The 15266-nt window shown below is 43.3% G+C and overlaps 1 protein-coding gene across 4 annotated transcripts in view; it reads right to left on the minus strand.

Moving 5' to 3' along the window:
- LOC127662448 (transcription initiation protein SPT3 homolog) overlaps positions 1–15266 on the minus strand; it is a 147300-nt gene that overhangs the window by 99675 nt on the left and 32359 nt on the right. Inside the window, exon 1 of one of the 4 annotated variants that reach the window (XM_052153623.1) lies at positions 9112–9176. The exons of the other annotated variants lie outside the window; for them this stretch is intronic. Within the exon in view, the coding sequence (XP_052009583.1) occupies positions 9112–9161 (50 nt within the window). The 5' untranslated portion in view covers positions 9162–9176. Of the gene's footprint in view, positions 1–9111; positions 9177–15266 lie in introns of those variants that run through there. 4 annotated transcript variants of the gene reach the window in all.

Genomic DNA, 15266 nt, shown 5'->3' on the forward strand with positions numbered 1-15266 from the left:
TAACATAAAACAATGTGATAATGTTATTTACTGGAGCAAAAACGTTTTCTAATGCCAACTGGGCCTGTGTGAAAAAGTATGTGCCCCCTTAATTACTAAATCCCCAAATCTATGAGACTGCATTCATAATGGGGTTCAGCTGGACTAGACACAACCAGACCTGATTACTGCCCACCCTGATCAATCAAATCAATACATCAATTGAACTTTTTCAGCAGCATGAAGATGGCTAAATATTTCACCCACTAGCTCAATATGCCAAGGTCGAAAGAAATTCCAGATATGACAATGAATAAGGTGATTGAAATGCATCAGTTTGGGAAGGGTTACAAAGCTATTTCAAAGGCTCTGTGACTCCAAAGAACCGCAGTGAGAGTCATTATCTCCAAATGGAGAAAACATGGCACAGTAGTGAACCTTCCCAGAAGTGGACGCGCTTGATCTTGTTTACACAAACATCCCAGGTGCGTACCAGGCGGAACCCCGCCCACACCTCGGCTACTCAGACCACATCTCTGTTATGTTAATTCCAGCATACAGACCGCTCGTCAGACACACAAAACCGCTTCAGAAGCAGGTGAAAACCTGGCCAGCAGGAGCCATCTCTGCTCTTCAGGACTGTTTTGAGTGTACTGACTGGCACATGTTCAGGGAGGCTGCAACATATGGCGATTCTACCAACTTGGAGGAATACACAGCATCAGTGACCAGCTACATCAGCAAGTGCATTGATGATGTCACTTTCTCCAAGACCATCACCACACGCTCCAACCAGAAGCCGTGGATGACTGCGGAGGTGCGCACGCTGCTGAGGTCCCGAGACTCCGCCTTCAGAGCAGGCGATAAGGCAGCCCTAAGAACAGCTAGGGCCAAACTGTCACGGGCAATCAGAGAGGCAAAGCGCGCACACGCCCAGAGAATCCACAGTCACTTCCAGGACAGCGGTGACACGCGGCACATGTGGCAGGGCATCCAGGCCTGTGACAAAGATGCCTCCCTTCCAGATGCGCTGAACGACTTCTACGCTTGGTTTGAAGTGCAGAACGACGTGATGGCGAGGAAGTCCACCCCTCCTCCCAACGACCAGGTGCTCTGTCTTACCACGGCAGATGTGAGGAAAACTCTACGTAGAGTCAACCCACGGAAGGCTGCTGGACCAGACAACATTCCTGGCAGAGCGCTCAGAGGATGTGCAGACCAGCTAGCAGATGTTCTTACCGACATCTTCAACATCTCTCTGAGCAGTGCTGTCGTTCCAACGTGCTTCAAGGCCACCACCATCATCCCCATGCCAAAGAAGTCTTCAGTGTCCTGCCTCAACGACTACCGTCCCGTCGCACTTACACCCATCATCATGAAGTGCTTCGAGAGGCTCGTCATGAGGCAGATTAAGACCCAGCTGCCCCCCTCACTAGACCCACTGCAGTTTGCGTATCGTTCAAACCGTTCAACGGACGATGCCATCACCACAACCCTCCATATGGCCCTCACCCACCTAGACAATAAGGACTCATACGTTCGAATGCTGTTCATAGATTTCAGCTCAGCATTCAACACAATCATTCCCCAGCACCTGATTGGAAAGCTGAACCTGCTGGGCCAGGACACCTCCCTCTGCAACTGGATCCTGGACTTCCTGACTGGGAGACCTCAGTCAGTCCGGATCGGGAACAGCATCTCCACCACCACCACACTGAGCACTGGGGCCCCCAGGGCTGTGTGCTCAGTCCACTGCTGTTCACTCTGCTGACTCACGACTGTGCAGCAATGCACAGCTCGAACCACATCATCAAGTTCGCCGATGACACGACCGTGGTGGGTCTCATCAGCAAGAACGACGAGTCAGCATACAGAGAGGAGGTGCAGCGGCTGACGAACTGGTGTAGAGCCAACAACCTGTCCCTGAATGTCGACAAAACAAAAGAGATGGTTGTTGACTTTAGGAGAGCACAAGGTGAACACACTCCGCTAAACATCGACGGCTCCTCTGTGGAGATCGTCAAAAGCACCAAATTCCTTGGTGTTCACCTGGCGGAGAACCTCACCTGGTTCCTCAACACCAGCTCTATCACCAAGAAAGCCCAGCAGCGTCTCTACTTTCTTCGAAGGCTGAGGAAAGCACATCTCCCAACCCCCATCCTCACTACATTCTATAGAGGGACTATTGAGAGCATCCTGAGCAGCTGCATCACTGCCTGGTTTGGGACTTGCACCGTTTCGGACCGCAAAGCCCTGCAGAGGATAGTGAGGACAGCTGAGAAGATCATTGGGGTCTCTCTTCCCTCCATCAAAGACATTTACAAAAAACACTGTATCCATAAAGCAACCAGCATTGTGGACGACCCCACACACCCCTCACACAAACTCTTTACCCTCCTCCTGTCTGGCAAGAGGTACCGAAGCATTCGGGCCCTCACGGCCAGACTGTGTAACAGCTTCTTCCCCAAGCCATCAGACTCCTCAATACTCAGAGACTGGTTTGACACACACATGTCCTGAGTTGCACTTTAATTACTGTCACTTTATAACTGTCTGCTACCTCAATAACTGCTATGTGCATAGAACACTATCTCATAGTATGTTATGTTTACATTTTTAGAAACTGTCATCTTTTTGCACTACTGAGTACTGGTCGGCGCTGCACTGTCTATTGTCCTGTTCATTGTCAGTAATTTGTTGTACTGTCCCGTACTTTTTGCACATGTTTGCACGTGCACTTTATATAGGTATATATAGGTTTTTTATATAGGTATTTTATTTCGTTGTGTTGTCTCATGTGGTCCTGTGTTGGTCCTTTGTTGTTTTTATGTAGCACCATGGTCCTGGAGGAACGTTGTCTCGTTTTGCTGTGTACTGTACTAACTGTATATGGTTGAAACGACAATAAAAACCACTTGACTTGAAGTGGCCGACCTTCCAAAATTCCTCCAAGAGCACAGTGACGACATATTCAGGATATCACAAAAAAGCCAAGGACAACGTCCAAGGAGCTGCAGGACTCTCTGGCATCAATCACGGTCACTGTTCATGACTCCACTATCAGACACTGGGCATAAATGCCATCCAGGGAAGTGTGGCGAGGTGAAAACCACAGCTAACCCAGAAGAACATTAAGGCTCGTTTGAATTTACCAAAACACACCTTGATGATCCTCAAACCTTTTGGGAGAATGTTCTGTGGACTGATGAGTCGAAAGTGGGCCTGTTTAGAAGACAGGGGTCCCTTTACATCTGGTGAAATCAAACCCCCTTATTCCACAAAAAGATCATCATGCCTACGGTCAAGCATGGTGGTGGTCGTGTGATGGTGTCGGGATGCTTTGCTGCTTCAGGGCGACTTGCAATAATTGAGGGAAACATGAATTCTGCTCTCTACCAGAAAATCCTAAAGGAGAACGTCCCGTCATCAGTCCATGAGTTGAAACTCAAGCCCAACTGGATTATGCAGCAAGACAACGATCCAACGCATAAGTATATAAATCACCTCTGAATGGCTCAAAAGAAGCTAAATTAAAGTTTTGGAGTGGCCTAGACAAAGTCCTGACTTGAACCTGATTGAGATGCTGTGGCAGGACTTTAAACGGGCAGTTCATGCTCGAAAACCCTCCAATGTGGCTGAACTAAAGCAGATCTGTAAGGAAGAGTGAGCCAAAATTCCAGCACAATGTTGTGATAGACTGATCGCCAGTTATCAGAAGCGTTTGGTTGCAGTTGTTGCTGCTTAAGGTGGCACAACCAGATATTAAGTTTAAAAAAAAAATATATATATATATATATATATATATATATATATATATATATATATTTGACAACTGTATTTTGTGTTTACTCAAGTTGCCTTTGTTTTATGTTATATCTCGATGAAGATCTAAAACAGTTTAGTATGAAAATGACAAGCCCGATTGACACTAATGATTGAATTTAAACAAACAAACAAACGTAACCTCTAATACCATTTGATGCCATCTATAGAACATGGCTTTCAGCAGTAAAGGTGCAAAAAACTTGCAATAGCTCTAATTTATTAACGTGTGAAATCGTTCCGAGGTGTAATGTCTCCTGGAAGCATTAGCGCGCGGTTCCGCCGGCAGCCAGGAATACAGTTCTAGCATCTAATGCCCTGTTTATACCTGTGTGGTCTGTGCTGAAGCAGGCCAAGCTAAAGCCTGGCTTTAGAAGGGCACACACACTCCGTTTGTCTTCAAATATGGACCACAGAGAAGCCATGCTCACAGGAGGACCACCAGAGCTCATAGGACAAAGAACAGATATTCGCTGCTTAGCCACTGATGTGTACATAGAGACAGCAAAAACAGCATGAATACAAAAAACAGTGTTTCTATAATTAGCAGAATGTGCAGTCATGGGTTTCTGTCATGAAGAGGATCATCAAGTTTGAAATTGCGTATCTAACCCCAACCCTAAACCTAACCTAACCTAACCTTACCTAACGTAACCTAGCCTAACCTAACCTAACCTAGCCTAGCTCTAACCTAACCCAACCTAACCTAGCATAGTCTAATCCAACCTAACATAGTCTAGTCTAACCTAGCCTAACCTAGCTTAGTCTAGCCTAGCCTAGCCTAACTTAGTATAGCTTAACTTAACCTAGCCTAGCCTAACCTAACCCAACCTAATTTAGCCTAACCTAGTTTAGCCTAATACAACCTAACCTAGTCTAGCCTAGCCTAACCTAGCTTAGTCTAGCCTAGCCTAATTTACCATAGCTTAACCAAGACTAACCTAACCCAACCTAATTTAGCCTAGTCTAGTGTAGTGTAGCCTAACCCAATCCAACCTAACCTAGTCTAGTCTAGCCTAAACTAGTCTAACCTAACCTAGTCTAGTCTAACCTAACCTAACCTAGCCTAATTTAACCTAATTTAGCCTGGCCTAACCTAATCCAACCTAACCTAGCCTTAGTCTAGTCTAGCCTAACTTAGCATAGCTTAACCTAGCCCAACCTAACCTAACCTAGTGTAGTGTAGTGTAGCCTAGCCTAACCCAACCAAACCAAACCCAACCCAACCTAGTCTAGTCTAACCTAACCTAATCTAGCCTAACCTAACACAACCCAACCTAGTCTAATTCAGCCTAGCCTAACCTAATCTAACCTAACCTTAGTCTATCTTATTTTAGCCTAGCCCAGCCTTAGTCTAGTCTAGCCTAGCCTAGCCTATCTTAGTCTAGCCTAGCCAATTCTAGCCTAACTTAGTCTAGCCTAAACTAACTGAACCAAACCTAACTCTAGCCTTTATTTTAAAGGGTGAATTCACTGAAATGGTATTGCTCTTACTGATAGTATAACTTATTTACATGCAGTTGTGCTGACTGCATTGTTCTAGCACCTGATTGAATAAAGAAATTAAGTAATTAGGTAACAGTTATCAGGTAACAGATCAAACAAACCCAGAAAATTTGTGCTGATTGCAATTTGTGCACTTTTCATGCAAATGCAGCAGACACTAAAATGTAGCGCGCTAACATTTTTAGAACGAGAATTCAAGATTCATACACAAAAAATTCTCCAAAATCTTCGTCTAGCTACAATTACTGCTTATATGATCACTAGAAATGTACACAAATATCCCTTTTAAATAAATCTAAGTTTAACGCCAGCTTTTCGTCAGCAATAGCGTAATATTAGCAACTGAAAACATATCAAGTGTGGACATGGCCTAAGACGCAGGTTTTTGTACTGGTCCCCAACCCCCCACCCCCAACATGGTTTGGTCCCCGCCCCATCGACTCCCCACCCCAACATGGTTTGGTACCCCCCTCTGACCCCCCACCCCAACATGGTTTGGTCCCCGCCCCATCGACTCCCCACCCCAACATGGTTTGGTACCCCCCTCCGTCCCCCCAGCCGCAACATGGTTTGGTCCCCACCGGATACCCACCCCCAACATGGTTTGGTCCCCCCTCCAACCCCCAGCCCCAACATTGTTTGGTCCCCACCCCCCTGACACCCAACATGGTTTGGTCCCACCTCCGACCCCCCAGTTCAAACATGGTTTGGTCCCCACCGATCCCCCCACCCCCAACATGGTTTGGTCCCCACCGACCCCCAACATGGTTTGGTCCCCACCCCAACATGGTTTGGTCCCCCCCTCCGACCACCCACCCCCAACATGGTTTGGTCCCAACCAACCGCCCCACACCCAACATGGTTTGGTCCCCCCTCCGACCCCCCAGCCCAAACATGGTTTGGTCCCCACCGACCCCCCCCCAGCCCCAACATGGTTTGGTCCCCCCTCCGACCCCCAGCCCCAACATGGTTTGGTCCCCCCTCCGACCCCCCAGCCCCAACATGGTTTGGTCTCCCCTCCGACCCCAGCACCAACATGGTTTGGTCCCCCTCCGACCCCCAGCACCAACATGGTTTGGTCCCCCTCCGACCCCCAGCCCCAACATGGTTTGGTCCCCCCTCCGACCCCCCAGCCCCAACATGGTTTGGTCTCCCCTCCGACCCCCAGCACCAACATGGTTTGGTCTCCCCTCCGACCACCAGCCCCAACATGGTTTGGTCCCCCCTCCGACCCCCAGCACCAACATGGTTTGCTCCACCCTCCGACCCCCCAGCCCCAACATATAAGTTCAGACCATTTACCATTTCTACTGTGGTCAAAACTTTTCCTGTTATAGCCACGCCACATTTTCAGAGCAGAGATTTTCATTATTTTCATTTGCACCATTATTTCATGACACAGCAGTCTTGGAATAATACGCTGTAATAAGGACAACAAGATTTTTTAATTTTCTAGAAAAAAGTATGTTGTGCTTGCCTGTGCAAAAAATCCCCGCCTCAATACTAATGCATCCTGAGTGGTTGCTATGTGGTTGCTAAGGTGTTCAGAGTGATTTCTAGTCAACTGCTATGTGTTTGCTAGGCATAGATATGACTCGAATCCCTCCTTCAAAACTTCTCCAGTTTAAATGCCAAATTTTTTAAATGCCTAATTGTGATGCTTGCCTTAGTGGAGAGCTGGCTTGGATACTTGGGTGTATTTCACTGTCTTAGGTTTCTGAAATAATTCCTACATTTGTAATTTCCTTTTAAAGTCACGTTATTGCACTTGAAATTCAACTTCCCACCTAACGTGACCCCGAAATACAAGAGCGAGGGTTGCAGAAGCGGATATACCTCGCCACATTTTTATCCAGGCTTACACAAACACCTGAGGCGCATACTCTCCGCGGAGCCCTGACCGTGTGCCAAAATACCAACCTGTGAGGCGCACAAAACAGACTGATGAATCACGGCAGCTAATTCACACGACTGCGCGCTAGTTAGACGGGAGAACTGCTGTGCTGCAGGGCGCTGAGAGAGAGACAGACGTGATTCAAGACTAAACGCAGGATTCCCCGCAGACTGTCATTTCTCAAAGAGACGGTTATGCAACTCATAAGTCAGAAACACACCTGGAGTCTGACAGAACGGCACCCATGCAGGAAGAATGGCAAAAAAAATGCCAAAGGAGAACATGTTAAAGAGATACCAGGAATGAGAATCCCTGAAAGCAAGATTAGTTGGGAATTCAATGCGGAAAATGTGTAGACAGAAATTTTGATCTTGTGTTTTGTTTTTACAGGGTAAAATTGACTAAAATGGATCTGACATGATGACATGTTGACTAAATTTAAAGGACATTTTCACCAACAGCCATACATTATGACTAACATAAAAACCAGCAATGACAGCAACGTGAAGAGGCTTTAAAAGGACCCAAGAGAGGCACAGAAAGAGAAAAAAGGGCTTTCCACACGAGATGGGAGCATTTCCTTTTCTTTTGTATTCACAGGAGCTGATGTCGCATCCTGTTGGATGTGAATAGAAAGCTCAGGACCACTGACAAGAGGGCTGAGCCCTCATCAACTCCTCTGATGTCACTGAACACATGAGCCAGCCTCTCCAGTAACAGCCTATCAGGACAGGACCCCATAAAAGTGTGTTTTAAAGCTTACAAGTTTTTGGATTGTGAGAATGTCTCATTCCCCTCACAAACAACCACAGAACCACAAGTGCGGTGCGTCCGATTTACCCAGGACGACAGGAGGCAGTCACTGGGGTGTAAATGGTTAATCAGAGTGGGTCAACCCCAGTCACCGAGACCCAACAAGCCTGTAAGTACGCTCCTAACCACACTTGTATATGCCGTTATTCCGTTTGCTTCCAATATCTGTGCCTGAACGTTCTCGTGGGCTGCAAACTGCATTTAAACATGCAACTCCTGAGCATGCACACCGTGCATAGAGTGTGTCTTTAGTTCACAGGGGTTCGTCTTTTGGTTCGTCATATGCCTTGATATGATTTGTGCTCCCACTTTAGGACTTCAAGGGTCACCACGACCACCAAAGGAGCGATCCGAGGATATCCACGTGCGGCGATGGCATCCAACAGTCTTTTTAGCTCGGTGACTCCATGCCAGCAGAACTTTTTCTGGGGTGAGTGCTGTGAAAAATTATTTTCATTTCTCTGCACTGTGGTTCAGAGTTGGGTCACACAGAAGTCAACTTCTGTGAACGGCACCAGCCTCGGGTCAGTAAGCAATGACATACACACTCTCTTCTGATAGCATCTGGTGTAGAAAGCCACTTCAGAAACGTTAAAGAGTTGCTGTGTTTACGTTTGCAAACATGCTAAGATGCTGACATGTTTGTGTAACGTAAAAATGCATTTGTGGAATGGCGAAGGGATGAGAGAGAAAAAAAAAAACCCCGTACTGAACGTGTAAACATTCACTCTGCTTCAATTTACAGAGCTACATTAAAACAAGATGTGGAAACATTCGGCGCAAAATGGAATCGCTGTGTAGGATTTTATGCGGTTAAATCGGGTTAATGCTAATTGATAAATGCATAAACTAAATCAAGTCCTGAATAATGAGTGAGCTTGTATATATATATATGAATGAAATGCAATTGAACAAATATACAAAACTCATCTTCACTTTTGTTCAGCTTTGTTTGGTCTCTCAAAAAGTGCTGCAGAATCATAAAAGTTATTTTTAACATACAGCGAGGGATCAAAAGCATGAGTGAAATATACAACCACATGTAAAACACAATTCATGCAAAACACATTTGCATAGCTAAGCTATTCAAAACATACTTGCATGTAAAATCCAAACATATCCAAATCGCATCCAGCAATCTTATCATCAGCTCGTATGGACATTAAAGCAAAAACCACGTCGACGGAACGCTTTTGCTCAGAAATGGTATTTTCCTCATAAGGTTTCCCATGCTAGTGTAACTCAAGGCCCTTCAAGACAAACGTATAAAGGCAGGATGTTAATATTGAGCTAGACAGCATGGGCTACGTGGTTTTGTCATCAGTTGGTGTACATCAAGGCGCTAAAGGTGGCGTCTCTAAAACATGAGACCACAGATGAGCAAACGACCGCAAACGATTTCTCGAAATGCACGGAAAGCTGCGTCAGCAATCGGGTGCAATCAAAATAATTGTAGCCTAAGGGTTTAAATTACAGCACAGGCACATTTGTTTGGGAAAATGCACTAATAAGTGCATAAATGTCATACTTAAAGATAAAAAAAAAAAGAAAAAATGCAAACTCGTAGTTTCAACCGGTTTCTGAGACTGCTACTCCATCGATTAGGCGTCTTACATTTTTGCAAAACAATTGCATATCTTGATTAATAAAACCGCGAGTTTCATTCCTATTAGATGAACAAACATCTAAATAAAAACCGAGAGGGCAACTTACTTTGGTGGGTTGTATCCAGCATTGAGTGCGATGTGTGCCAGAGTCAGAAAGGGGTGCATGGGGCCAAAATGACAAAAATAATGCCTCCAAAATGTTAAATATGTGCCCTTGTGATGAGCTCATCTGCAACATCTGATATATCTCTTAATATTCTAGTCTAACCTAGTTATACACATACATTTTGATATGACGTTGATTTCATTTTATGGCTAGGAGCAAATATACTCTCAATCGATCTTTTCAAGGAGGACAACCTAAAAAATGCCCCTGAAATTCAAACCCAGGGGGCAATAATTACCCCTTAATGTAACATTTACGACTAATATTTCGATAAGTAGTCTACCAGGATGGGTTTTTAATGGCTGATACTAAAATATCACATTTGCTCCACAAAAATCCCGAACATTCGGATACAGTCTGTTATAGTCACATTTCAAAGTGTCACTAGTAATGCTAAAAATCCTTCAGTCGTATTAACGTAGCGTACAGATGTTAAACAAACACTTGGAAAATGTTGCACGCCATCACTAATCAATTAGAAGCGTACTGTAGGGCTCAGAGGTGACACGTGCTTCATATTTAGCCTGGATAGTGTAGCTTTATTTAGCTAATTGATAAACAAAACTCTCATTTAATGGACGAAACGTGACCCAAGTAACCGCCCCTCACGGAGCGAGCGGCGAGATAAGTCCAACTCATTGAATATGTAGTTAGAAGTTAAAAGTTAAAAGTTGAAATTCAATATCTACTGCACATCCATTTTCATATTATTATGCTAATTTTTTTTAATTTGGGAAATTTAAATCCCCAGCTATTTTACACTAATGGAAATGTTTCCATAGTAACAAGCATCGGTCGGATGCCTGAAAGTACGTGCATGGACGGAAAGTGTTTCGCGTTTGGTCTATGTGCTTTCATACTGTATGTATTCATTGTTTTAAATCATCAAAGGTTTGTCTGTGAGGAAAAAAAACATTGTTTGCTCTTATCTTGGCGTCGACATCAAGGACGATTACCGTCCTGGCACATTTCTATTACGGCATATTGGCAGCAGATGGCCTGAAATGATTTTCGACCATGTGTGACATGTTAGGACCGAATCGCAGCATCTCTCAGACCATGTGCCTATCCTTAACGCGAGTTTGTCGCTAACGCAACGCATGCGATAATCCGTCTCAAAATCTGTAATTGCTCGTTCAGGACAGGACAGTTAAAGGAGACCGAAATCAATGATAACGGACAGCGTGAAAGTGTGTGGGGGGACGTTGTGCTTCAAAAAGACATGAAAAGAATATGTAATTAGCCAGATTACAGACTGGAAGACAAAGTGAGCACTAATTCCACCGACGGGGCGAGTGTAACGGGATACGAGAGACGCTGTTGCATAAGTTAATTTGTGTTGAAGCAACTCTTCAAAACAGAGACATAAGAAAGGAACAATGTTTGCAAAGCATGAAGTTGCTACTTTTTTATTTTGGTTTGTCTTTAATATTAAATATTAAAGTCTGAGACCACAGTGAAAATCTGAGATTTTGTCATTTTTTTCGTTTAAGACTGGAAATAAACAGAAAGCTTCAGGATTTTGCAAGTTCTGATGGAAAGTGATGATCAGATTTGATTCATGCCAGCTTGAATGAACGCTGTCAATGAAGCAAAATCATTTTTATTGTTCACATTTAACTCACATCCAATCCAACTTGAACTCAAATTGTTATGATTATAATTTAATGCCTATTGAATTAGAAAACAATGCAAAATAGAAGTATTTACACTGTGATTTTAGACTTTTGGACACTATTGTATAATACTAAATAAACCTTTTCAAGTCTTGTGAGGGATTGAAACCGAATTTCTACACCATTTCTACTCAATCCGAATGCGTTTGTCAGTGTGAGAAAGCCATTTCAATAAGTTTGACTTTTAAAGCATTTTTTTTTATATTCTTCCCTTAAAATAACCTTAAAATTAATAACAACCAAATAATCTACCAAAGCCTCTGCTGGAAAAGACAAGAGTGACTGAATCTGAATTGCAACATCAATTCTGTATAATCAGAATATTTTTGTTTATTTTTAATCGGTTTGACCAATTTAAAAGCATAATTGAAAGCGTTGTTATCTGAATATGCTTCCTTAAAACAAATAGTACATCATAATAACCATAAATCCATTTCATTTGACTGTTTTTGACCAAATATGCCATCAAAACCTCATCAAAATCATCCTTGCCGTTTCACACTATAAAGAGGCATTTCTCCTATCGATGTCTCGTACAAACCCCGGAGGGAGGTACTTAGAAAATAATCAAACACTTAACCATTGAGTCTCCGCTGGCCAAACATCACATTAAAAGTGGGAAACAATAAAAAGTCCCATAATGCAAAGAGACTCGACTTCTGTAACATAGAAACCCAGTCAATAAACCTTGAGTGGCCACAAACCATCTTTAAATCATAGCCAGCCAACCCAGCGCCTCTGATATATCACTGTTTGAAGCAGACGCTGATGGAAATATATATGAAAACACAGAACTCAGGCAGTGGATTATGTATAAGGGATGTTGCCAATGTCTGATGTAAGTGTATTTAAAAAGGAGGATTATAGCGCTGGAATTCGGACAAATGGTTCTGATGAGATTGGAACGCCTTTAGGCCATCTCCAGAGAGGTACTTATAAATATAAATGTATACGAGTATACAGTGGGGTCTTTTTACACACAAGATGCTCTTTGGAACATTTTCAAATCATGCTGGGTAACACGATCATCAAGTTTTGTTCATGTCAGCTCAAAAGCATGCTGTCATTAACGCAAAAAGCGACCTATCAAAATAAGAAATGGTTAAATCAATGTTCCAAATTTCCACTCAAAGTTTCAATGCAAATAAATAGTGTGCAAAAGAACGCAAAACAGAAAAGGACTATTCGGCTTCCATGTGTCTCACGGTTACCTTTTTTTAAGAAAAGGATAGACGTTGCCTGGGTAGCTCAACGAGTAAAGACGCTGACTATCACACCTGGAGTCGCGAGTTCGAATCCAGGGTGTGCCAGAGTGACTCCGTTCAGGCTTCCTAAGCAACCAAATTGGCCCGGTTGCTAGGGTGGGAAGAGTCACGTTGGGGTAACCCACTCGTGGTCGCTATAATGTGGTTCTTGCTCTCGGTGGGGCGCGTGGCGAGTTGTGCGTGGATGACACGGATGTAGCGCGCTCAACAAGCCACGTGATCAGATGCGCGGATTGACGGTTTCAGACGCGGAGGCAACCGAGATTCGTCCTCCGCCACCCGGATTGAGGCGAATCACTACGCTACCATGAGGACTTGGAGCGCATTGAGAATTGGGCATTCCAAATTGGGGAGAAAAAAAAATTTTATCACACAAAAACAAAAAAAAAGGAGATATGAGTCGATTTGAGTCGATTTTTTGCATGGCAATCAACATTTTGACATAAATGCTGTCGATTCAGCTCCACTTGTATGGAACCCGGAGCATTCCTTTAACATGATCAAGGTCACTATAATTTGCTTTTTTGATTAGTGACCTAAATCTGCGTACACACTGCCAGCGGCTTTGTCGCTGCAGGTCGCCAGTGGCTGGCGGTGAAGTCGCTAGTGGGCGTTCCCACTACTGGTTGCCTAGTAACGTTTATAAATGGCATTCATGGATGTCATTCCATTGCTCTTGACAGCAAATCGCTTTTCTTGGCACTAAAAACAAACATTTTGGAGGGAAAAGACTAAATATAAATGGAATCGGTACATAAAATGCTTTATATCAAAGATGAACGAGAAACAAGGCGTGCTGTTTGCCATAGCGGCTGTTTATCTGCAGCGAAAACGTCTGTCTGGGTCCACAAAACCATTCAATCTCGGAGTCAGCACGGCGATTACCACCGGCTGGTGCAAGAGCTGCGGCTGGATATACCATATCCATATCATAGAGCACTGGAAAATTTCTAACATCAAGAATTAGCCTTTCATCCATCTTTCCATTACTGCAGGAGCTGAGAGAGAGAAGGATCACGTGAGCTCTCCCATATTCTCTCCTATTGACTCTCGCTTCTGTAAGTCGCTCTTCATTTGAATAAAGTTAAACTTGTCTCAACTTTGTCGCATCGCTGGACACGCCCACATCTAGTCGCCAACGGTCGCGACAGCTCGTGTCGCCGGAAGTCGCTGTGCTCTCATTGAAAATGAATGGGATGGAGTCGCTGTCGCGCGCGATGTCGCTGGCAGTGTGTATACGCAGCTTAAGAAATATTTCTTCTTAATTTTACGTCTTGCGCCTTCTTTGGTTTAAACCCTAAAACTTTATTTCCAGGTGTCATTGAAAAGAGAATCCCAAGATTTTCAACGTAACAAAACATGCGATATGCTTCTTCTTTAATAAGTCAACAGCAAAAATGTGGTACTACTGTCATGCAAAAATTGGGTTAGAAATTTGAACTAAACCCAATGCTAATGCTAATGCTAAATGCATTTCTTGTATGTGATTTGATGAATCACAACATAACTATCAATAATAGGAAAATGTGGCATTCAACTAGGATACAACAGGGCTACTGTCCGGGGTAAAGGGCACTTTTGATTTTATTTTTCCCAAAACTTGCCATGCAAGTAAATAGCAGCAAAAACAACCACAGCACTTTCCCGAACACCTGTTTGACAGTATGCACTGCCAATTTGTCCCATGAGGTCATCGTGTGTAATGACTAAATGTTCATTTTGAGGTAATTTCTTCTAGCATGTAATAGCTTTTAAAAAGTTGCAAATGTATGTGGCTAATGAGATTCCCTAAAGCGATCACATTTATTTAGAGGGGAAAAAAATCTGTCATTTTCAGATTTAGTCAAGGTGATTAAATCAAACGTTTTTTAATACTGTCCAATAATTGAATGGATGGTATGTTGGCAAAAAAAAAAAAAAAAGATTTGGTAACACTTTAAAATAAGTTTCCATTTGTTTACATTAGTTAATGCATTAGGTATCGTGAACTAACAATTAACTATATACTTTTTTACAGAATTCATTATCACAGTGACTGAGTCACATTGACTTGTAGAATACTTGATGTCACGAAATGCCAAATGTGCTTGAAATGAACAGGAAATGGTGCACACATCTCACCAATCTGAAGTGGCTATTTTGAATTAGTATTATCTTCAATTGTTAATAGAAATAAAAATAATGCATATTGCTGTCTCAGAAGTATTAGCATAAGTTGACAAATGTTGCCCTATTATTTATTGCCCCTTTATCTACACTATATCACTATTACTCCCAGGTGTGGGGTAAAAGGCCCACTCGCCAACATCGTTTAATGAATTTTAATTAGAACAACCTTAAGTTGCAATTATGATTTTTTCCACACAAGATGCATAGCTTCATCAATATTCAATAAAAAGAAATCAATCAATTCAATCTTGAATCAGCAACCACAAAAAGAGGGGCCTTAAGCCCTGTTTTTTGCATCCAAAATATTCAGCCTCATATACTGGAACATTGGACGCAGAAGGCTTTTAAAGTGCCCCTTACCTCCAACAT

Source organism: Xyrauchen texanus, chromosome 22 (assembly GCF_025860055.1).
Source record: "Xyrauchen texanus isolate HMW12.3.18 chromosome 22, RBS_HiC_50CHRs, whole genome shotgun sequence".
NCBI classification, from domain to species: domain Eukaryota; kingdom Metazoa; phylum Chordata; class Actinopteri; order Cypriniformes; family Catostomidae; genus Xyrauchen; species Xyrauchen texanus.